This window comes from Bufo bufo, chromosome 4 (assembly GCF_905171765.1).
Source record: "Bufo bufo chromosome 4, aBufBuf1.1, whole genome shotgun sequence".
Taxonomy (NCBI): Eukaryota; Metazoa; Chordata; class Amphibia; order Anura; family Bufonidae; genus Bufo; species Bufo bufo.
The window spans coordinates 136,239,083-136,258,979 of NC_053392.1; the positions used below are offsets into that span (position 1 = coordinate 136,239,083).

General features: G+C 41.1%; 1 protein-coding gene across 1 annotated transcript in view; it reads right to left on the reverse strand.

Annotated features, from left to right (window-relative positions):
* The window catches only part of ACSL3 (acyl-CoA synthetase long chain family member 3), an 86,571-nt gene that overhangs the window by 353 nt on the left and 66,321 nt on the right, over positions 1-19,897 (reverse strand). Inside the window, exons 9-15 of the mRNA XM_040427989.1 lie at positions 15,319-15,458; positions 14,097-14,269; positions 12,522-12,596; positions 9,613-9,804; positions 6,203-6,317; positions 4,649-4,806; positions 1-2,188 (exon numbers count right to left, since the gene is read on the reverse strand). The exon at positions 1-2,188 is cut by the window's left edge and continues 353 nt beyond it. Of these exons, the coding sequence (XP_040283923.1) occupies positions 2,031-2,188; positions 4,649-4,806; positions 6,203-6,317; positions 9,613-9,804; positions 12,522-12,596; positions 14,097-14,269; positions 15,319-15,458 (1,011 nt within the window). The 3' untranslated portion in view covers positions 1-2,030. The remainder of the gene's footprint in view (positions 2,189-4,648; positions 4,807-6,202; positions 6,318-9,612; positions 9,805-12,521; positions 12,597-14,096; positions 14,270-15,318; positions 15,459-19,897) is intronic.

Here is a 19,897-nt window from a genome sequence, read left to right on the forward strand (position 1 = left end):
AGTTTACTGTGCAGATGTGCTGTTTCCATAGGCATGAAACAAACTAATGACCATGGCAGATTACAGATTTACGGAAATAATGTCGCGCATTATGTCATAATCTAGCACTCATTCAGCTGTACAAAATCCTGCAGCACTGAAAATACAGGGTACACTTTGAAGGCAGCGGTCTATATAAAGTAAAGATTTGGTGAAGGAGCATTCCTTGGACGGGTTTTATTTTATACCCAACCTGACAGAAAGGACAAACAGCACACACGCTTTACAGTACACAACCCTTGTTCAAATAGGTCTTTTTAAAAAAAAAAATATAATGACCTAGACCCCCTTAGTGGGCTTAATAAATTATAAATCTTTCCGATTCTTCATCAATGATTCAGGTACAAAGTTCATGTTATGCACTGTACAAAGCAAGTTTAGACTGCAACATTAAAAAGGATTATTTAAAGCGGAAGCCCATGTAGAAGAGGACCAATATACTTTATATGTAGTGTAACCGTGGAAGCAAAAGGAAATAAAAGCACTGACATTCGTAGGTTATGTCACACCAAGCTGAAAGGTCATTCAGGAGGCCATCGTGAGAGATGAAACGAGAGGTACTACTGTATTGTAGCAATCATATGACATTAAAAGCATACCTCCAATGAAATTTTTTTTTAACTTCACAGTGCTCTTAGATACTCATGTACAGTATCTCATGTGAACTCCTTCCGTTCTACGGGCAGATATTAGTATTGCAGACCGTTCCTCGTTATTATTGTTTGCCATGTTACAGTGGAGCGGTAGTCTGGTCACGCTCACTACTTCTATAAGCCTGCTGGCTCTCATTAACATGGTCACCCCTCCCCTGTTGGTATACTCCTATAATCAGACCCCTCCCCTAGTGCAGTGATTACTTGAAACAGTGCTGATGCTGCTGTGATCACAAGGCATTCCTGGGAGATACAGACACACAAACAGCTTGGAATTCTCTGTACAGGCAACACATTCAAGTCATTATGTCCGACGCTTTTGAGCACGCGCTGCAGTGTTTCACGTCCCCATCTACTCTGCCGCATACTGATATGAATGGAACATGTAGCTTGTAAGTTAATCAAGCTCAAGAAGCATATGGCAATATTCTAGATTACAAGCTTTCATTGACACAAGGAGATGCTTATTTGAGAGATTATTAGGTGGATCACTGGAAGTACAGATAACCGGTTTGCTGCTGGTTGAGCATGGTCGACAGAACATAAGATATTAATGCACTGACAGTATAGTCAGACTAAAATAGAAGCTCATTGCTTACAGAATGGTTTCCACAGAATGTAACTGCCTACAAAGATATTGCACAAAACTATGCTGTATGTCTGGGTTAAAATTAATAAATTATCAATATATTAAACTGGCCTCATTTTACAAACAGAATACATTTTTAAGTTTTCTGACTGGCTAAGTGAAGCGATCATCCCATAAGCTCCTTGTCTATCACGTTCAAGTACCTTGAGCAAAGAAATAAAGAGCATGTGCTTACCCGAGAACCCATAGGAAATACTTTAAAGAGAAATAGGTTTAATAAGAGAAAAAAATATAAAAAATTGATGTACTGAACTGCCGCTTTAAATAATCCACCTTAAAAACAAAACTGTAACATATCTATATATATTATATACACACCCACATAGACCAAGGACATCTCCCACACCATATTACATAAGCATGGGCACATCATAATAGATTTACAGCATGAAGACTTATGTTGTACAGTTCCTGGTGCCAACATTCATTCCAACTGCATGGTGGACATTCAGATCTCTAATGGACTTTGATAAATAGGACTACCAACTACTAAAAAAAAAAATAGACCACGGTCCGAGTCTTGCAGATACATTTTGATACAGGACAGATATTCAAGCTTTTCCATTGATCCCAGGTCTTGTTGCAGACAGGCTCTTAGTCCAATCTACTGCAGCAAGGTCTAGAAGTAACTGTTTGTTCCAAAGGAAGAAAGGAGAAAAGAAAAAGTTGGTAGAAAGCCTTCCAAGGCTTCATTTCCCCCCATACATCCTCTCAATATCTTCCTGGTAATGACTCTTCAGCTCCTTGCGTTTCAGCTTGAAGGCATCGGTCACCAATCCTGTCTCAGGAGTCCAAGGCTCAGAAACAAGGCGGAGCTTAGCAGGGATCTCAAACTTTTCAAGGGTGGCTGAAAACAAAGAAAAAAGTATTATAAAGGTTTCAGTATAGACTCCACAATGTTGTAGTAAACCTCCAAATGGACTGCTGCATATGTAATAGGACACTGGAGATAGGAACAGTTATAGTCCCCGGGAATACTTTGATATTCAATTAATGGGGTACTTGTCATCATGTAGATAAAGTTACAACAAGGCACTTATTAATGTACAGTGATTGTCCATATTGCTTCATTTGCTTGCTTGATTCATTTTTCCATTGCATTTATACACATCTCATTTCAATGGTTATAACTACCCTGCAATCCAGCAGCGGTGGCCGTTCTTGCACACTATAGGAAAAAGTCCCAGCCTCTCTGGTGGCCGGCCTCATGGGAACGCTCATAGGACAGCCTTTTATCCTACAGTATGCAAGCACGACCTCCACTGCTGGAATGCAGGGTGGTCGTAACCATGGAAACGAGATGTGTATAATGCAATGGAAAAATTAATCAAGCAAGCAAAGGAAGCAATATGGACAATTAAAATATATTAGAAAGTGTCTTGTATTAACTGTCTACATGATAAATGCAATTTGCTGAAGTGAGACAGACCTTTAAATGCAACATTTATGAGGTTTTCATGCGATGTATGTGATAATATCAAAACACATGGTAAAAAAAACGTGAATCATGAAACTAAGTTGCATTGTAGTTCCCATCGCAGTGCACACTGACGAAAGCTTTCCTGCATGTGATGAAGTATTGAGGCACTCAGGTTAAGGTTTTGCAATTAAAGTATAGCTTTATCCCCGGTGTTTTTATATAAAATAGGCTGTAGACAGCCCGGTTTGTCCGAAATGTGGAAGTGTTAAGGCAGATCTACTCCATATGATATGGGCATGCCCTTTATTGACATCATATTGGAAGGCTGTAATACACCTAGTAAACAAAGGTATATAGTGCCAATTTTACCCTAGACCCTAAGCTGTGCCTATTGGGCATAATACCGGAGGATAATATACAATCTGTTATAGCCACTGGAATAGGGAGAATGTTATACCAGGCAAGGAAAACGTTAGCGGAAAAATGGATACAATCAGTACCTCCAGATATCTCAGAATACGTTAATAGATTAAATATGGTGTTTCGCCTGGAAAGGGGAGTATACCAAAAAAGGAATAATCTGTCCAAATTTGAGGCGATATGGGGAGGTTGGATTGATAATTCTGGATGCTGTAGTCCCTGGTTGGCGCTCACAAGAGGTTTATTGTGTGCTAGGTGGAGGATAAGTATGGATTGGAAATAAAAACAGAGAAAAGATCACAGTGGTTATTGCATGAGCTATGTGTATGCCAAAAGTGATTGCAGGTCAACCAAAAAGGAGTTAGGGTATGGTTTAAAGTGGGTATGGATGCTTGTTGGAGATGTTCTATGTGTATGCATGTAAGTGAAGGGCAAAATTGCGTGATCGATTGCTAATGAGGTTTATGGTGCCGACACCCCAGGGGAGGAGATGAAGTGATTGGAACTTGCTAATAGTGGATGGCCTTGCGCTATTCACGGTTGGCATTTCTAAATATTACAGAAGGAATATTGATGGGATTACCATGACTGTGTCCTGCTCTTGTAGGGATAGGGGGGGGGGGGGGTTACTTGTTAATGGGAGGTTTTATTGACCACTTTAAGGGTGTTTATACTGTAAGATTATATGCTTGGATATATCACCTGACTATGTATTCATATGTTTTGTACTACATTTATTGTATGTATCTGACATTGGATATACTTTGTCTACAAGCATGACCTAATGATGTTAAAAAGATTGAAAAATAATAATAAAGAACTATCTGATTTTTTAAAAAAAGTATAGCTTTATTTTACATACTCTGCATCATCCATTTGCCGAGTGGTACATATCAATAACAGAATATTTCTGACCGGACGTTTCGGTCACGATGGACCTTCATCGGCGGTCACATTTTCTGTGAAGTGGGTAAAGGAATTCCTGGGGCGCTGGATGCCTTTACCCACTTCACAGATAATGTGACCGCCGATGAAGGTCCATCGTGACCGAAACGTCCGGTCAGAAATATTCTGTTATTGATATGTACCACTCGGCAAATGGATGATGCAGATTATGTAAAATAAAGCTATACTTTAATTGCAAAACCTTAACCTAAGTGCCTCAATACTTCATCAATTGGATGGTGGCTTAACAGCCCTTGATTGGCACCAGGGACACTTTGAGTGCGGTTCCTCACTTCACTACAGATCCTTTCTTTGCATGACCTTGGTCCTTTTTGGATGGCGTCGCCTGATATCAAGGTGGTCAGGTGGACACACTGGTTGATTTGGACCTAAATCTAGGACTAAAATACAATATCACATCATAATGCACTGTACCCACTTTAAAAGTGCAAACCTCAGCACATAACCTGCTAGATTTTGTCAGAATCCGTGTAACAGATAACATGTAAGTAAGTGACATACCTGCTGCGGGAGATGCTGCCAAGACTCTGAGCACTTCCTTCTCCATTACTGGGTTATTGCACAGAGACTCAAAGCTTCCGTGCACTCCTTTCTTCTCCGCTAGCTTTAATAGATCCTTCTGATTTGGCACCACAAAGCCAATCACATATGACTGATCGCTGGAACAGAAAGCAAGCATGAATATTAAACAGGGAGATCTAAAGTCCTATTACATCCACCATTACTTACATTTTCTCAGTTACTCCCCATTCATTGTGGTTGTTAGCCCATCATTTATTTATTTATTTTATTATTTTTTTAAATAATTTTTTATTAAATTCCCTCTGCTCAAGTGACACCGCTCCAATCTGCCCAGAGTTTGTTAACAGGACTGCAGTGGTGACGTGCCCTTATACCGCACATGGCTGTTGCAGGTAATCACTGGTCTCAGTGGTCTTGTTCCGTACATAGTTGAGAACAGTTAATGGCTGCAGTGGTCGCATACACTACTTGGGCTACAAGGGTCACATTTGGTATATGGACAGTCACAGTCAAGAACATGACCCATGGCTTTTTACACCAAAAAAAAAAAAAAAGACTCAAAACTGTAGATAAATGCCACCCCAACCCTCCTGTACGATGGTTCTAAAATACATAAAAGGCATGATCTTTGCAGGGCTACTCCAAATATTCTAGATAAGAATTAAAATGGTTGTTTTCTGGAGAGTGAGCCTACAAAGATAAAAAGGATCAAAGACCAACAAACCTATTCACCAGCAAGAATGCCCTGCTCAGAATAACGCATTTTATAGTCATCCATCGCATAGAGCATTTATCATCTAGACATAAATATCACAGAAGAAGTCAATTGTATTGGAAAGCAAATGACTCATCTGCATGCAGGAGAAGAACAGCATGACGCAATACTAGCACAAGGGGAACATTCACAACCCAATTCTAGATCATTACTACTTGGAAATGTTTCAGAGGTTATTAGATCAATGGAAAGGATGACTCTTCTACCAGGAAGGATGGGAGGGGGAGAAAACAGACAGGGAGTCAATGAACCATGCAGCCTAAGAGCTACATTTTCTAAATGGTAGATCCATAGAATTCAGACAGTCACTTATGGCTTTGATTGTCATGACGCAAAATGTCTAGATTAGGACACTGAATAAATGTATAATAAGATCATAGAGAAAGAAACTACTTAAGATGAATATACATCTTCTAAACCAGGGTTCCAAAATGAGGGTCAATCTGACCAAAAATAACACCTGTAGGCTGGACCTTGTGTGGTGCATTAGCCCTGTAGACAACCTATGAGATGCATTAGCTCGTTAAACAGTCCATGTGCTGCAGGAAGGCATCTGTATTCTGCATAAAACCAGTAATGACCTACACTGGAGCAGGCCACAAATTCTTTTTTCATGGACTTGCCTGTGCATCAGCACGTCATACATACAAGTCGGCCCCTGTGCCTACCCCACCTAGTAAACCCCAAAAAACTCAAATCTATTGTGTTTTTAGCCAGAACTTTTACCATCAGCCATGTCAATATAGAGGTGCTCTCACCTGTTTGCATATGCACAAATGTTGTCCACAATGGAGAGATTCTTCAAGGCCGCTTCCACCTTACCAAGGGAAACATATTCACCTGCTTGAAGTTTTACCAGGTCCTTTTTCCTGTCTGGAGAACATAATGGAGAATATTAGAGCAACATCTACCATCCTTCCACCTGGAGCAGTTAGATTAAGGCTCGGTTCACACTTGTAGAAACCATAAGGTACTGTTGGATCAGTTGTATGAGACACCACTGACTTACAATAAAAGGTTCTTAACTGGAGTAATAATGCTGCAAGCGACACCACTGAAATATGGCAAAATCTGTGATAGAGTCCCTGATGTAGATGTGAACAGAGCCTACAGGAGACCGTTATGAGCGCCATCCTGAAACACACAGACCCCAGATTTTTTCTCTAATGCTACAAAACATTAGAAGTTGGGAAACATGGCAAAAAAATAAAAAAAATGAATGCGAGATAAAAGTCCATCACTTTGTCAAGGACCAGTGGCTTGGGGAAATCACTAGTTCCAATAGAAATGTCAGCACCCTGTGTGTGAGCATTATGCAGGTTACTTAGTTGATTACATAGTTACATAGTTGATACGGTTTAAAAAAGACAAAAGTTGATCAAGTTCAACTAAGGGTTAGGTGGGGATGCGAATCCCAGAAGGAAGTGAGACTCAGATTTCTACACGTTTTCATAAGCATTTATGTCATTTACTTTTAAGAATTCATCTAAACCCTTTATAAAACTGTTCACTGTTCCTGCTGTGACCACGTCCTGAGGAAGTCTATTCCACAGCGTCACAGTTCTTACAGTAAAGAAGCTTTGACGCTTCTGGAGACTGAACTTTTTCTTCTCCAGTCGGAGGCAGCGCCCCCTTGTCTTTTGAGCACATTTTACATGGAACAGTTTTTCACCGTATTTTTTGTACGGCTCATTTATACATTTGTACAGGTTAATCATGTTCCCCCTTAGACGTCTCTTCTCAACACAAAATAAATTCAATTCTTTTAATCTTTCTTCATAACTAGGACACTCCATGGACACTTATCATTTTAGTCCCTCTCCTCAGTTTAGCAGCTCTCCTTTCTATGGACTGGTGCCCAGAACTGAACTGCATATTCCAGATGAGGCCGCACCAATGCTTTGTAAAGTGGTAGTATTACACCCTGCCCAACGAGTCCATGCCTCGCTTAATGCATGGCAATATCCTAGTGGCCTTAGAAGCAGCTGATTAACAGCATACAATGTCAATTAATCTACAAGGACACCCAAATCCTTCTCTATAAGGGACTCTCTCAGTGTTAGCCCCCCTAGGACATATGAAGCACAGAGATTATTACTACCAAGATGCATAACTTTACATTTCTCCACATTGAACCTCATTTGCCAAGTCGATGCCCAATCACTCAGAGTGTTGAAGTCAGCTTGTAGTTTATGGACATCTTCCATAGACTGTACAGTACTACAAAGCTTGTGTCCTGTGAAAAACCTAGATCCTTTTTTGAATATGGGCACCACGTTTGCCTTGCGCCAATCACTTGGCACTGTACCAGTCCCTAGAGAATCTTTAGAAATTATAAACAGGGGCACAGCAATGACTGAACTGAGCTCTTTAAGCACTCTTGGGTGTAATCCATCTGGACCCGGAGCGTTGTTCACATTTACCTTATTTAACTTCCCTTGGGCCATATCTACAGTTAGACAATTGAGTATATTACTGGATGTGCTAACAGCCCCAGCACCACAGATATCAGCTCCTTTCTCCTCTTTTGTATACATAGAGCTAAAAAAAAAAAAACATTTAGTAACGCTGCCTTTTCCTTATCTTTAGTGATTACCCCCCATTTACCATTATTTAGGGGACCTACCTGCTTGGACCTTGGTTTTTTAGCATTTATATATTTAAATAATTTTTTGGGATTTGTTTTGTTCCCTTTTCCACCTACTGTTCCTTTTTTTATTTTTGCTAATTTTATCTCCTTTTTACAGATTTTATTAAGCCCTTTGTAATCTTCAAACGCTACAGCTGACCCCTCAGGTCATTACGGTTATAATTACATGGTGTACAGGAGAGGTTACAGGGCTCGGGAACGGGTCAGTGTGTTCGATGGACCGCTCTGTTAGTAGTGACTGGTCAACTTATCAGTTACATAGAAGCTACAATTATAAGAGGGCTAAAAGGAGATTACAGGAATTCTACGATAGGCTTCTTGAGTAGTACACAGACTACTGGAAGAGCTTAGGATGTGTTAATAGGCATTGGATAGTAATTGTGGAAACTGGTACCTTGAAAGTGCCGCCGTATATTCATATATACATTTATTTGGGTTTAACATCACGCTAAAAACAAGAGCGAACCACTATCACCTTATTGACCGATACTTCTCTGTGAATATGTTGATTATATGCTGTCCATCTCTTACGACACAAAACTTCTACTTGAGTGATACTGCTACATGTATCTTGTCTAATGAGACCACAGAGTATCTCAAATCACGACAATTATTCTTATTATAATATTAAAGCCGTCTAGTGATCAACTTATCACAAAGAGTCTGGTCTCTCAACCCGGACGATCAGCCATACTAGACGGGGATCCAGCTGGTCAGACATTTTCCCTAAACAGCAGGCTATGTAATAAATGATCAGGCAATTGCACCAGAGTAAAGGACCACGTTCTAATATAGGGGAATTCTGTGGGCGAAACACTACACTTTGGCTTCCATATTATATTATCGCAATGAGCCAACCACTTTAAACGTAGTTTGTCAGTACTACTAACCATCCTACACAGATGACAGAGCTAGGTAGGGGCTGGGGAGAGCAAAACAAACATACCTTTTGTGGAGCTTTTATCATTGGGAGTAGTGTGAATATGAAGTTTTATTCTGCCAGATTATGCTCCTGCAAATGCCCAGGACGGCTTCATTTTAAGTTACTTTTTGCTCACCGTCACGCAGGGTGGAGGGGCTGTGAATCGGCTTAATGCAGACAATACTTCACAGTGAAAACCAACCTCCAGTGCACTTGCAAGAGCAGAACCTGGCAGAATAAAACTTCATATTCACACTACTCCTGATAATAAAAGCTCCACAAAAGGCATGTTTGTCCTGCTCTCCCAAGCTCCTACCCAATGCTGTCAGCGGTTTAGCACAGTTAAAACTGCTGAGAGAATTCCTTAAAGTAAGCAGTAATAGGCATACACATTGCACAATTTGCATATGTATCAAATCGGGTTTTTTACACAATAAAAGCACACAGAGCTATGGAGACTGGGTATTGTAGATGTGCTAGTGGCCATCTAGCAACCCATATCCTCAGCTCTATACACAAAATCCCGGTGACAAGTTTCTTTGAAATAAACTAGAAAAAATAAATCCCTTCAACATACATCAGTAGTTAACACTCACCAATTATTTTTAAGCAGCCATCTGAGTGGAATTCTCCAATATCCCCAGTACAGAACCAGCGCTGGCCATTTTGATCCACTAAAAAGTCCTCTTTGGTCTTCTGCTCATTTTTGTAGTATCCCATGGTCACATTGGGGCCACCAATCAGAATCTCTCCCCTGGGACAAGGCTTGTCAGTATTGAAGTAGCCGCCTAAGTAATGAGTTTAGTAATACATTAGATGGCAAAGAAGGCAGGAATTAATTACCAGTATGACCTTTATCCTCAATACATAGCGGAGTAAAAAAATTAAAGAAAATGACAAATGGGAATAAGCATTTAAATAACTCCCACTGAGATCCATCATTTTAAGCTTAACTTAACAGTCTATCATGGGAAACTGTATTAATGACAATAAGAGTGGTAAGTCCCGTGGTAAAGAAAGAAAATCTTGTCATTTGGTGACAGAGCCGTGCTTAATGGATGCGTGGTCTTATGCCCACTGCAGTGTCTGAGGAAGTGGTGTATGACACAGGGGTCTTCCAGTTCCAGACTCCTCAGATCTTGCACAGGGCATGACACTTTGCCCAAAGTGTTTTTTTTAAAGTACTGAATTTTGTGTCTCCGAAAACTGTCCTCCAGTACTGAAGTACTTCCTAACTGGTCATGTTTTCATCACCACCCTAGTACTGCACCAGGAATAGGATTATCATCAGTGAACAGGAATTAATGGGGTTCTCTCTACAGGATACTCCGAAATCATTACCAGTCTGGAGAAGTTGCAGAGTAGACCTGAGAAAAACTGGTCTAAAACATTAAGACATACTTTGTGGTGCTTAGACGGATATTTTTGTATTTAATCTTCGTCTGGCCAATGATAATTTTTTATTCTGAGCCAGCACCGGGCTGCTTTGGGCTCTGGTAACAAGGTATTTGGTCTATTTGATGGAGGTATTTATCAGGTGTATTCTCTGGTGTGAACTTTACGTGACTGAAGTTTTACAGGAGCAATATAGTTATATCACTGTCGTTTGGAACGCTATATTACTGTTAAAACTAATATTTTATTGATTCAACACAAGAAAAGGGAAAGGGAACTACCTATATTAAAATACTAGAGCACCATCTAACCAGTGTACGGTCGATGATATGGACCTATGGAGCCGCAGATTGTGGTACATGCGGCTATAGATGGGGTCACTAGAAGTGCCGCAACTAGTGCTATACTACAAGCTGGATCATAAGGCCATGGGGCCGTGCTAGATCCAATCCACCAGAAGTAGGCACTGTGGCGCGGTCAAAAGTGCTCTGAACCAATCCCAGCTAATAGTGCCCTAAATTAAATTTAAGATGGACTAATCCATTGATAAACATCTGCCTGCAGAAGCCGACCTCACTGAACGGATGGTTCCAGTGAGGTCGGCTTCTGCAGGCAGATGTTTATCAATGGATTAGTCCATCTTAAATTTAGTTTAGGGCACTATTAGCTGGGATTGGTTCAGAGCACTTTTGACCGCGCCACAGTGCCTACTTCTGGTGGATTGGATCTAGCACGGCCCCATGGCCTTATGATCCAGCTTGTAGTATAGCACTAGTTGCGGCACTTCTAGTGACCCCATCTATAGCCGCATGTACCACAATCTGCGGCTCCATAGGTCCATATCATCGACCGTACACTGGTTAGATGGTGCTCTAGTATTTTAATATAGGTAGTTCCCTTTCCCTTTTCTTGTGTTGAATCAATAAAATATTAGTTTTAACAGTAATATAGCGTTCCAAACGACAGTGATATAATTTTGATAGGTGGAACGTATACCTCATACCAGTTGTATCAGAGCAATATAGTTAGCCTCACTACTTAAAGGGATTCTGTCACCTTGTTTTAGCCTATAGAGCTGTGGACATGCACGGCTAGATCGCCGCTAGCATGTCCGCAATATACCTGCCCTATAGGGCTGTGTGCTTTTAAAAATGATTTCAGAGATATGTAAATGAGTCTTGTAAGGTGCCCAAAAAGCTGTACGAACCTTCCTGGTACCCAGCCACGCCCGCCTGTGAAGGAGCCCAGCACCGCCTATGTCCTCCGAATCTCCTCCTTTCGTCACAGTTAGATTGCCGTAATCTCGCGATGCGCAGTGCCGGTATAGTGTTCCTTCCCTGTGCTGGCATAAGCCTCAGGGAAGGAACTGCGCATACGCGAGCTCGCGCATCGCGAGATTACGGCAATCAAACTGTGACGAAAGGAGGAGATTCGGAGGACGCAGGCTGTGCTGGGCTCCTTCACAGGCGGGCGTGGCTGGGCACCAGCAAGGTTCGTACAGCCCCTTGGGCACCTTACAAGACTCATTTACATATCTCTAAAATCATTTTTTAAACAAAATAAAAAGGACACAGCCCTATAGGACCGGTATTTTGCTGATATGCTAGCGGCGATCTAGCCGTGCATGTCCGCAGCTCTATAACCGAAAATGAGGTGACAGAATCCCTTTAACTAAGCTTTGATAATGCACTGCTTTACAGTGACATGAGGCCTACAGAACTCAGGTTTTAGCTTTTAAACTGAATAGGGAAAGGAAAGATTAACGCATTTACTCAACTTTTTATGTGGAGGTTAATTGTGTGAAATGTTGTAAAGTAATCAAAAGTTGAGCCCCCCCTCCCCCCTCCCAATATGCAAACTAAAACTCCACACAATGACCCTCAAATATGCCAGCTCTCAATTTTTGTGAGCAGGGCTGAAATGACAGCGGGCATCTGACTGGTTGCTAAAGGTGTAAAAACCATTTTCTACCTCTGTTGGCAAAGTACTTTCAGAGAACATTCATGGGAAAACATTTCACAGTTATTCCAGTGTGAGAAGATTAAAATGGTTGAAATGATTTTGTAACTGCACATTTGTACAAATATAATCTCAGTGGAGCAGAAATTACCTTCTTCCCAGTTCTTAAGTCTTATCTCACAACAGACCAAAGGTGCTCCCACTCTGCCCGTGCTGTAGTCCCACACTGAAACAGAAGTAAAGTATAGGTTGGTCACAGAACTATTACCACAAAACCAAAATAAAGCTCACAAATTCTAACGTCAAACCCAAATTAGGGTCAGTTCACACCACATTTTGATCACCATCTTACTTTTCATCAATGGATCCATTTCACTTTAATGAGGGAAGCAGAGTCCAAAGTTTAATCCTCTGGTCTCTGAGTCATTCAAGTGTTGTAGAAATATTAATAGTAGAAATCCGCTCGAATCAGGCTTTGTGTAAGGAAAGGTAAAAATCTCTCAACCGCAGTCAGACAAAGGTGTTACCATCTTGAGTTCTTCTGAGCAACTGCCCCTCCTCCACAGTCTGCTCACCTTTTATTTAGTCACAGTAACAATAGAAAGGGGCCGGCCCGTCACCCGACCACTTACTTCATGTAACAAGGATGCAGGAAGTGATGACATACAGGAAGTGATGTCAAAGGACATGGAAGGGCATCAACGTGGCTGGACAGACAATGCACACACCCCATCCCTGTATAAGGAAGGATGAGTCATGTCCATTGTCTGACCAGCCAGGCGGCCGCCCATCCCCTACCACTGTCAGCATGGATCCCCTTCATTATCAAAGTGACCAGTATCTAGTGAAGATCATTCTACTGGTTCTTATAGGTTTGAGATTATCTGCGAGACATTGCTACGGCTATTGTCAGTATACGGTACGAGTATACCGACAAGGCATATATGCATGTCTTAAAAGCAGATATGTATCCAGAAAGGGATAGCGAAGCCGCAGCAAAGGTATAATATGTATCTCTCGTTATGCAGACTTCACTTCTCTAATGTGTATAGACATTTGAAGGGAAGAAGCCCAGTGCATTGCACTTAGTGCTCACAAACCGGCAAACGCCCCCCTACACACTGAAGCCCATGAGAAGGTTTTCATACTGACGGTTTTACCACTGGTCCCGATTCAACCCAAGTACCCTCTGCTAGAGCGTTCTTCGGTTAAATCAGACACAGGGAGACAGATGACAATCTATAAAAACACACACAGCCTAAGATAAAATGTCCGCATAATAAATGTCCACAACACAAGTGAACAGATTCTTTGCAGTATATGCCCAAATACTATTTTCGGGTATTTAAGTGTATAACCCCAATGGACAGTCCAATGGAGGTCTAAACATTATGTGAACTAACACCTTAAACGTCATGGGTGTAAACATTACACAGATCTCATAAAAATCAATGGGTTGTCTGTATAACAAGTGACGTGCTGTGTCCTCCAAAGTGTGAGGATCACCTTGATTTACTCTGAATTACCCAAGTCTGAGGCACAGATTCATGTAAAGAGGTTTGCTACTGACTGCACAAGATGCTCCACCTGTTCAATTCGGTTCCTCAGGGCAACACTAATGTAATATTACAGAGGACACTTTCTAGGCAGAGCTATTTTACTATTAACTACAATTTAGGAGTAACTCGTACCCAAAGACTTTTGTCATAGCAAAGTCCATACTCACTTTCTGTTATTGTGCCAGCACCACATGTTTCGGTAAGACCATATCCTTGGCCAACTGGGCAGCAGAAGCAGATGTTCATGAAGCGTTGGGTGGCAGCTGAAAGAGGTGCCCCACCAGAAAGCAGGACCCTCATCTTTCCCCCTAATAATTTTCTCACTTTCCGAAAAACAATCCTGGAAATACAATGAATTTGTAATGTTAAAATATTTAACAGAGGAGAACTTAAGGCCTTCCATATTTTTGGTAAATGTACCCGTTACTAAATTACACAGCACAAGTGTTTGGACCAGAATTTCTGAGCATTTGTTACTTCAGAAGGCAGGTAAAAAAGGTATATGGATTACAATTTAAATAACGCTTCAAAGGCGCTCCGTGGATGTACTAGGTGGTGGCAGGGGTATCGCAGCAGAACCGCAAAGTCTGCCGCATAAAGGAAGGCACTGTAATAAATATAACGATACTGCGCTCTGGGACTTTAATTTCAATATTTCAATATACTTAAAGTCCCAGAGCGCAGTATCGTTATATTTATTACAGGTATATGGATTACATGGTACTGGAAATGACCAACATGTCTGCACTTCTATAGAGAGAGAGAACACAGGATTTAGAAGCCCCCGATGCTGGAGAAGGTTTATTCACCCTGCAGGGTCACACTGCCAGACAGCAGCTGCAAGAGGCCACTACATAGCAGATTCTTAGAAGAAAGCAGAAAACACAAGGAAATGCAGATGATGAAGCATGCTCCATCTTGTGAACTCCAGACTCAACTCTAAGCCATGAAGAGATCCAGGCTGAGATATCCCACTTCCTAGAAAGCAAGTGAGGTCTTTTAGGCTGACATCTTTGCTTACAATATAGGTCACGCCATACTGTACCTCTCCCTGGCCTCATTTTTCTAGCTTAGCTAGACTGGCCTTAGTAAACCCATATCATTTATTTCCTGCTGGTCAGATAGAATCCTTTTCAGAATAACTTCTCTGTTCACAGCTAGGAAAATATGGCCTACTGTTTTGATCAGATGAATAAATGAAGTAGTCCAGGTATGTGGACTAGGATCAAGATGGGCTATAAATGCAAAGATACATAAAATGTACTGAGATTCTGCCAACTTGGAAGCCTAAAGCACACAAAGGAAGAGGAGGACTGAAGGACTGATGAAGGATAACGGAATCTGAAATCACGACCTCTCACTCAGTATATTCTGGAGGGAGAGAATTACCTGTCACTCAGTGGCGTGCTGTACCCTCTCGAGATCTGCTTCATTTTGTAGTTGTATGCAAGGGAGAAGAGACCTTTCTGAACAGGACTCATAGCGGCGACTTTACTCATGACGTTCTTATAAATGCGGTCCATGATTTCCTAAAAAGACAAAGGGGGGGATTTATCACTAGGGTAATATTTGAAGTTAGTTTTGGTCAAGTCAGTGCTGGTGTACTTTCCGGAATATTTAATCAAATGTTGCACGAGCTTTTCTTTACCCAGCTGCAGTGGTCACGTGACCGCTGTAGCCAGAGAGTGGTCTAGAAATGCTACTTTATTTAAATCATGCCAACCAACCCCCCCCCCCCCCCCCAACACACACACGCTGCAGTGAGTGTTTCTTTGCGATTTCTTTAAAAAAGTTGCAGTGATAAATCCAGAGTCAAACTCCTAACACAACCATTTTCCCACAAAAGTGGAATGAGTTGTGAAAAATGGAAAGAGAGGCAAAGTCACAAAGGGATACATTTGACAATATTTAGCAATATTTTTTCCTTATCACATTAATGGGATTCTGTAATACCCTATTAAAAGGTATATGTAAGAAACAGAACCAAGCTGACAGCAATGGCACATGGCAAGCATGGACATCAACGATGAGGTAACCAAACTGTACCATTAACTTCATACCGGTCCAGGACAAGCTTGGGATCCCGTACCAGGAGGTGTTGGTATGAACTCAAGGGAGAAGAAAGGAGAAAGAACCCTCCCGATGAAACCAAGCCAACTGGGAACCCACCTGCCCACATAGCTTCAAGGTCAGAAGCAATCTTAAAAGGGTTTCACAAGATCTTTACATGGCACTAGCCAGGAGACACAAGGACTGCGGAGTGGCAAAAGGGGTTACAGGACCTGAGCAGCGTACCTAGCCCCAGCTTATATGTGTGAGCATGGCTGTAAGTGTGAATGTGGACAGAGGAATGCACAGTCTCTATTGCCGTTTTGTAGCATCCTGGGTTGGCTTGCAGTGAGTGGAGTTTCCTTCCCGGAGGCGACAGAGGTGTCCTTGAGGTTATGGGTATTAGGTGCAATGCAGTCAGGGTCCCTAATGTTTGTGACATCAGCACCCTTAGGTGCAAATAGATAGAATAACCTAGAGAAGAGTTTAGTTGGGCACAAGTTGACATTTAATGAAAATCACTTGTCTGTAGTTCGATATATCAAGTTATTGCAATAGGGATAGCTATAATCCATACAAGGCAAATTCCCAGCCTGGATGGTGCTGCCTCCCATTATAACAGACCTGGGTAGGATCTTATACCCTATATATCACATGGCCCGTACACATATATGTCTTACACTCCTTGAATTACATACAATTTCCATTAATATTGTCCACATAGTCCATGGAGGAATGTGGCTCCAAATACAGCTTTGCGCTAAACTGTAGATCGTGAATAGACACTGTAGGCTACTCCACTCCCCAAATGATAGCAGAGTGCATAGATTGAACTAACACTTATCTCCACTAGGCTTTCCCTAATCTTTCTGTCACACTGGGTCCTTACCTGAGGTCTTCACCTTAGGACCCCTTTAGCTTTAACTTAACTTCCTCCCTACTACCTTCTTACTTTTATGCGTCAGCCGGCCCCCCGCCCCCCCTCCCCCGGGCAGGTGTCAGCCGGCCCCTTCAAATCCCAAATTTTCAAAGTTTCTCTACTTTTATAATAGATAGTGACACATAATATAGTGTCAAATAATAGTTATTACTTTACATTTCCCATATGTCTACTTCATGTTTGGATCATTTTGAAAATTACATTTTATTTTTTGAGGATGCTACAATGCTTAGAAGTTTAGAAACAAATCTTGAAATTTTTCAGAAAATTTCCAAAACCCACTTTTTAAGGACCAGTTCAGGTCTGAAGTCACTTTGTGAGGCTTACATAATAGAAACCACCCATAAATGACCCCATTTTAGAAACTACCCCCCTCAAGGTATTCAAAACTGATTTTACAAACTTTGTTAACCCTTTAGGTGTTCCACAAGAATTAATGGAAAATGGAGATGAAATTTCAGAATTTAACTTTTTGGGCAGATTTTACATTTTAATCCATTTTTTCCAGTAGCAAAGCAAGGGTTAACAGCCAAACAAAACTCAATATTTATTACCCTGATTCTGCGGTTTACAGAAACACCCCACATGTGGTCGTAAACTGCTGTATGGCCACACGGCAGGGCACAGAATGAAATGAGCGCCATATGGTTTTTGGAAGGCAGATTTAGCTGAACTGGTTTTTAGATGTCATGTCCCATTTGAAGCCCCCGAAATGCACTCTTACAGTAGAAACTCAAAAAAGTGACCACATTTTGGAAACTAGGGGATAAGGTGCCAGTTTTATTGGTACTATTTTGGGGTACATATGATTTTTAATTGCTCTATATTACGTTTTTTGTGAGGCAAGGTAACCCAAAAAATGTATGTTTCGGCAGTTTTTATTTTTAACAACATTCATCTGACCGGTTAGATCATGTGCTATTTTTATAGAGCAGGTTGTTATGGACGCAATGATATCAAATATGTCTACTTTGTATGTTTGTTTTACGTAATAAAGCATTTTTGAAAAAAAAATATGTCTGGGGCTCGTTTTTTGCAGGAAGAGTTGACATTTTTATTGGTACTATTTTAGGGTACATATAATTTTTTGATCATTCATTATTACACTGTATGGGGCAAGGTGACCAAAACAATTGGTTGTTTTGGCGCAGGTTTTTATTTATTTATTTTTACAGCGTTTACCTGAGAGATTAGGTCATGTGACTTTTTTATAAAGCAGATCGTTACGGACGTGGCAATACCTAATATGTATACAGTTTTACACAATAATAGCATTTTTGAAAAAAAATAAAAAAATATGTTTTAGTGTATCCATAGTCTGAGAGCAATAGCTTTTTTATTTTTCGACCGATTGTCTTAGGTAAGGTCTCATTTTTTGCGGGATGAGGTGTAGGTTTGATTGGTACTATTTTGGGGGAGTATATGCCTTTGTGATCGCTTGGTGTTGCAATTTTTGTGATGTAAGGTGACAAAATATTTCTTTTTTTTTTTTACGGTGTTCACCTTAAGGGGTTAGGTCATGTGTTAGTTTTATAGAGCTGGTTGTTACAGACGTGGCGATACTTAATACGTATATTTTTTTTATGCATTTCACTTTAGCACAATAATAGCAGTTTTGAAACAAAAAATGATGTTTTAGTGTCTCCATGTTCTGAGAGCTATAGTTTTTTTTATTTTTTGGGCAATTGACTTAGGTAGGGGGGCAAATTTTTTGCGGGATGAGGTGACTGTTTTATTGATATTATTTTGTGAGAGATACGCCTTTTCTGGTCGCTTGGTGTTGCACTTTTTGTGATGTAAAGTGACAAAAATGGCTTTTTTTTTTTTTAATGGTGTTTATCAGACAGGGTGGATCATGTGATATATTTATAGAGCCGGTCATTACGGATGCGGCGATAACAAAAAACCACACACATATTGGGTATTTTTTTTATTATAAAATTAGGGGAAAAGGTGTTTTTTTTCCTTTTCTTTTTTTACTTAAAAACTTAATAAATTTTATTAAAAACACTTTTTTTTACTTTACTTTATTTCTGACATTCACTTTTGGGGATCTGATCTCCTCTGCAATGCATTACAATACATCTGCATTGTAATGCATTGCCTGTTAGCGTATGACACCGAGTCATACACTGACAGGTTGCCTAGGAGACGCGGACCGTGGCATAGAAGGGGTTAATCCGCCGGCATCGGCTTTTACAACGATGCCAGCTGATACAGCAGGGGCCTGGCTACCAGGGACTGCTGGACCCCTGCAGTGATCGGGAACGCACTGCTCCGGTGCCCGCCCGATCACCATGATGTACTATTACATCAAATTGTGGGAAAGCAGTGGCTTCCATGACGTAATAGTACGTCATGTGTCGGGAAGGGGGTTAAAGAAACTGGTGATGGTACTATCAAATGAGTTCCCATTTAGATCCACACACACAGATTCTCAATGAAAGTAATTAGAACTGTTGAGGCAATCCAGCTGGTTAAACACATGCATGGTTTACTTAACTGACAAATAGTTTGCATGGTTTACTTACCAGTCTTGGAGTATGTGCTGCCAAAGCAAGCACCAATAATGTCATGCAGCTTCTGCCAACACTTGCATACGGAGCGTTGGTAAGGAGAAAAAGAAAAGGCCCCATTGAAGCTGCTGACTGTTTCAGACGCGTTGAGGCACAATCCTGCTGAATTCCATTGAGGAACAGCGGATCTGAACTCAATGAACCCATAGCCGTCCATAATGAGGTAAGCTGCATTACCCACTTTAGCAGGGTTAGGAGCAAGCCAGGGGACCTCTACGTAAGAGGTACTGGCATGGCCACTTATAGGGTAGGAAATATGAGGATGAACCCAACGATCGAACCCAGGCCATCAGAGAACCCACCTATAAGCTTGGACTCCACCAGGTGGGTTCCGGGCTGCTACCCCGAGGTGTTAGCAAGGCTATTCGAGACCTGGAAGGAGAGGCCGGACACCCCCCGACCC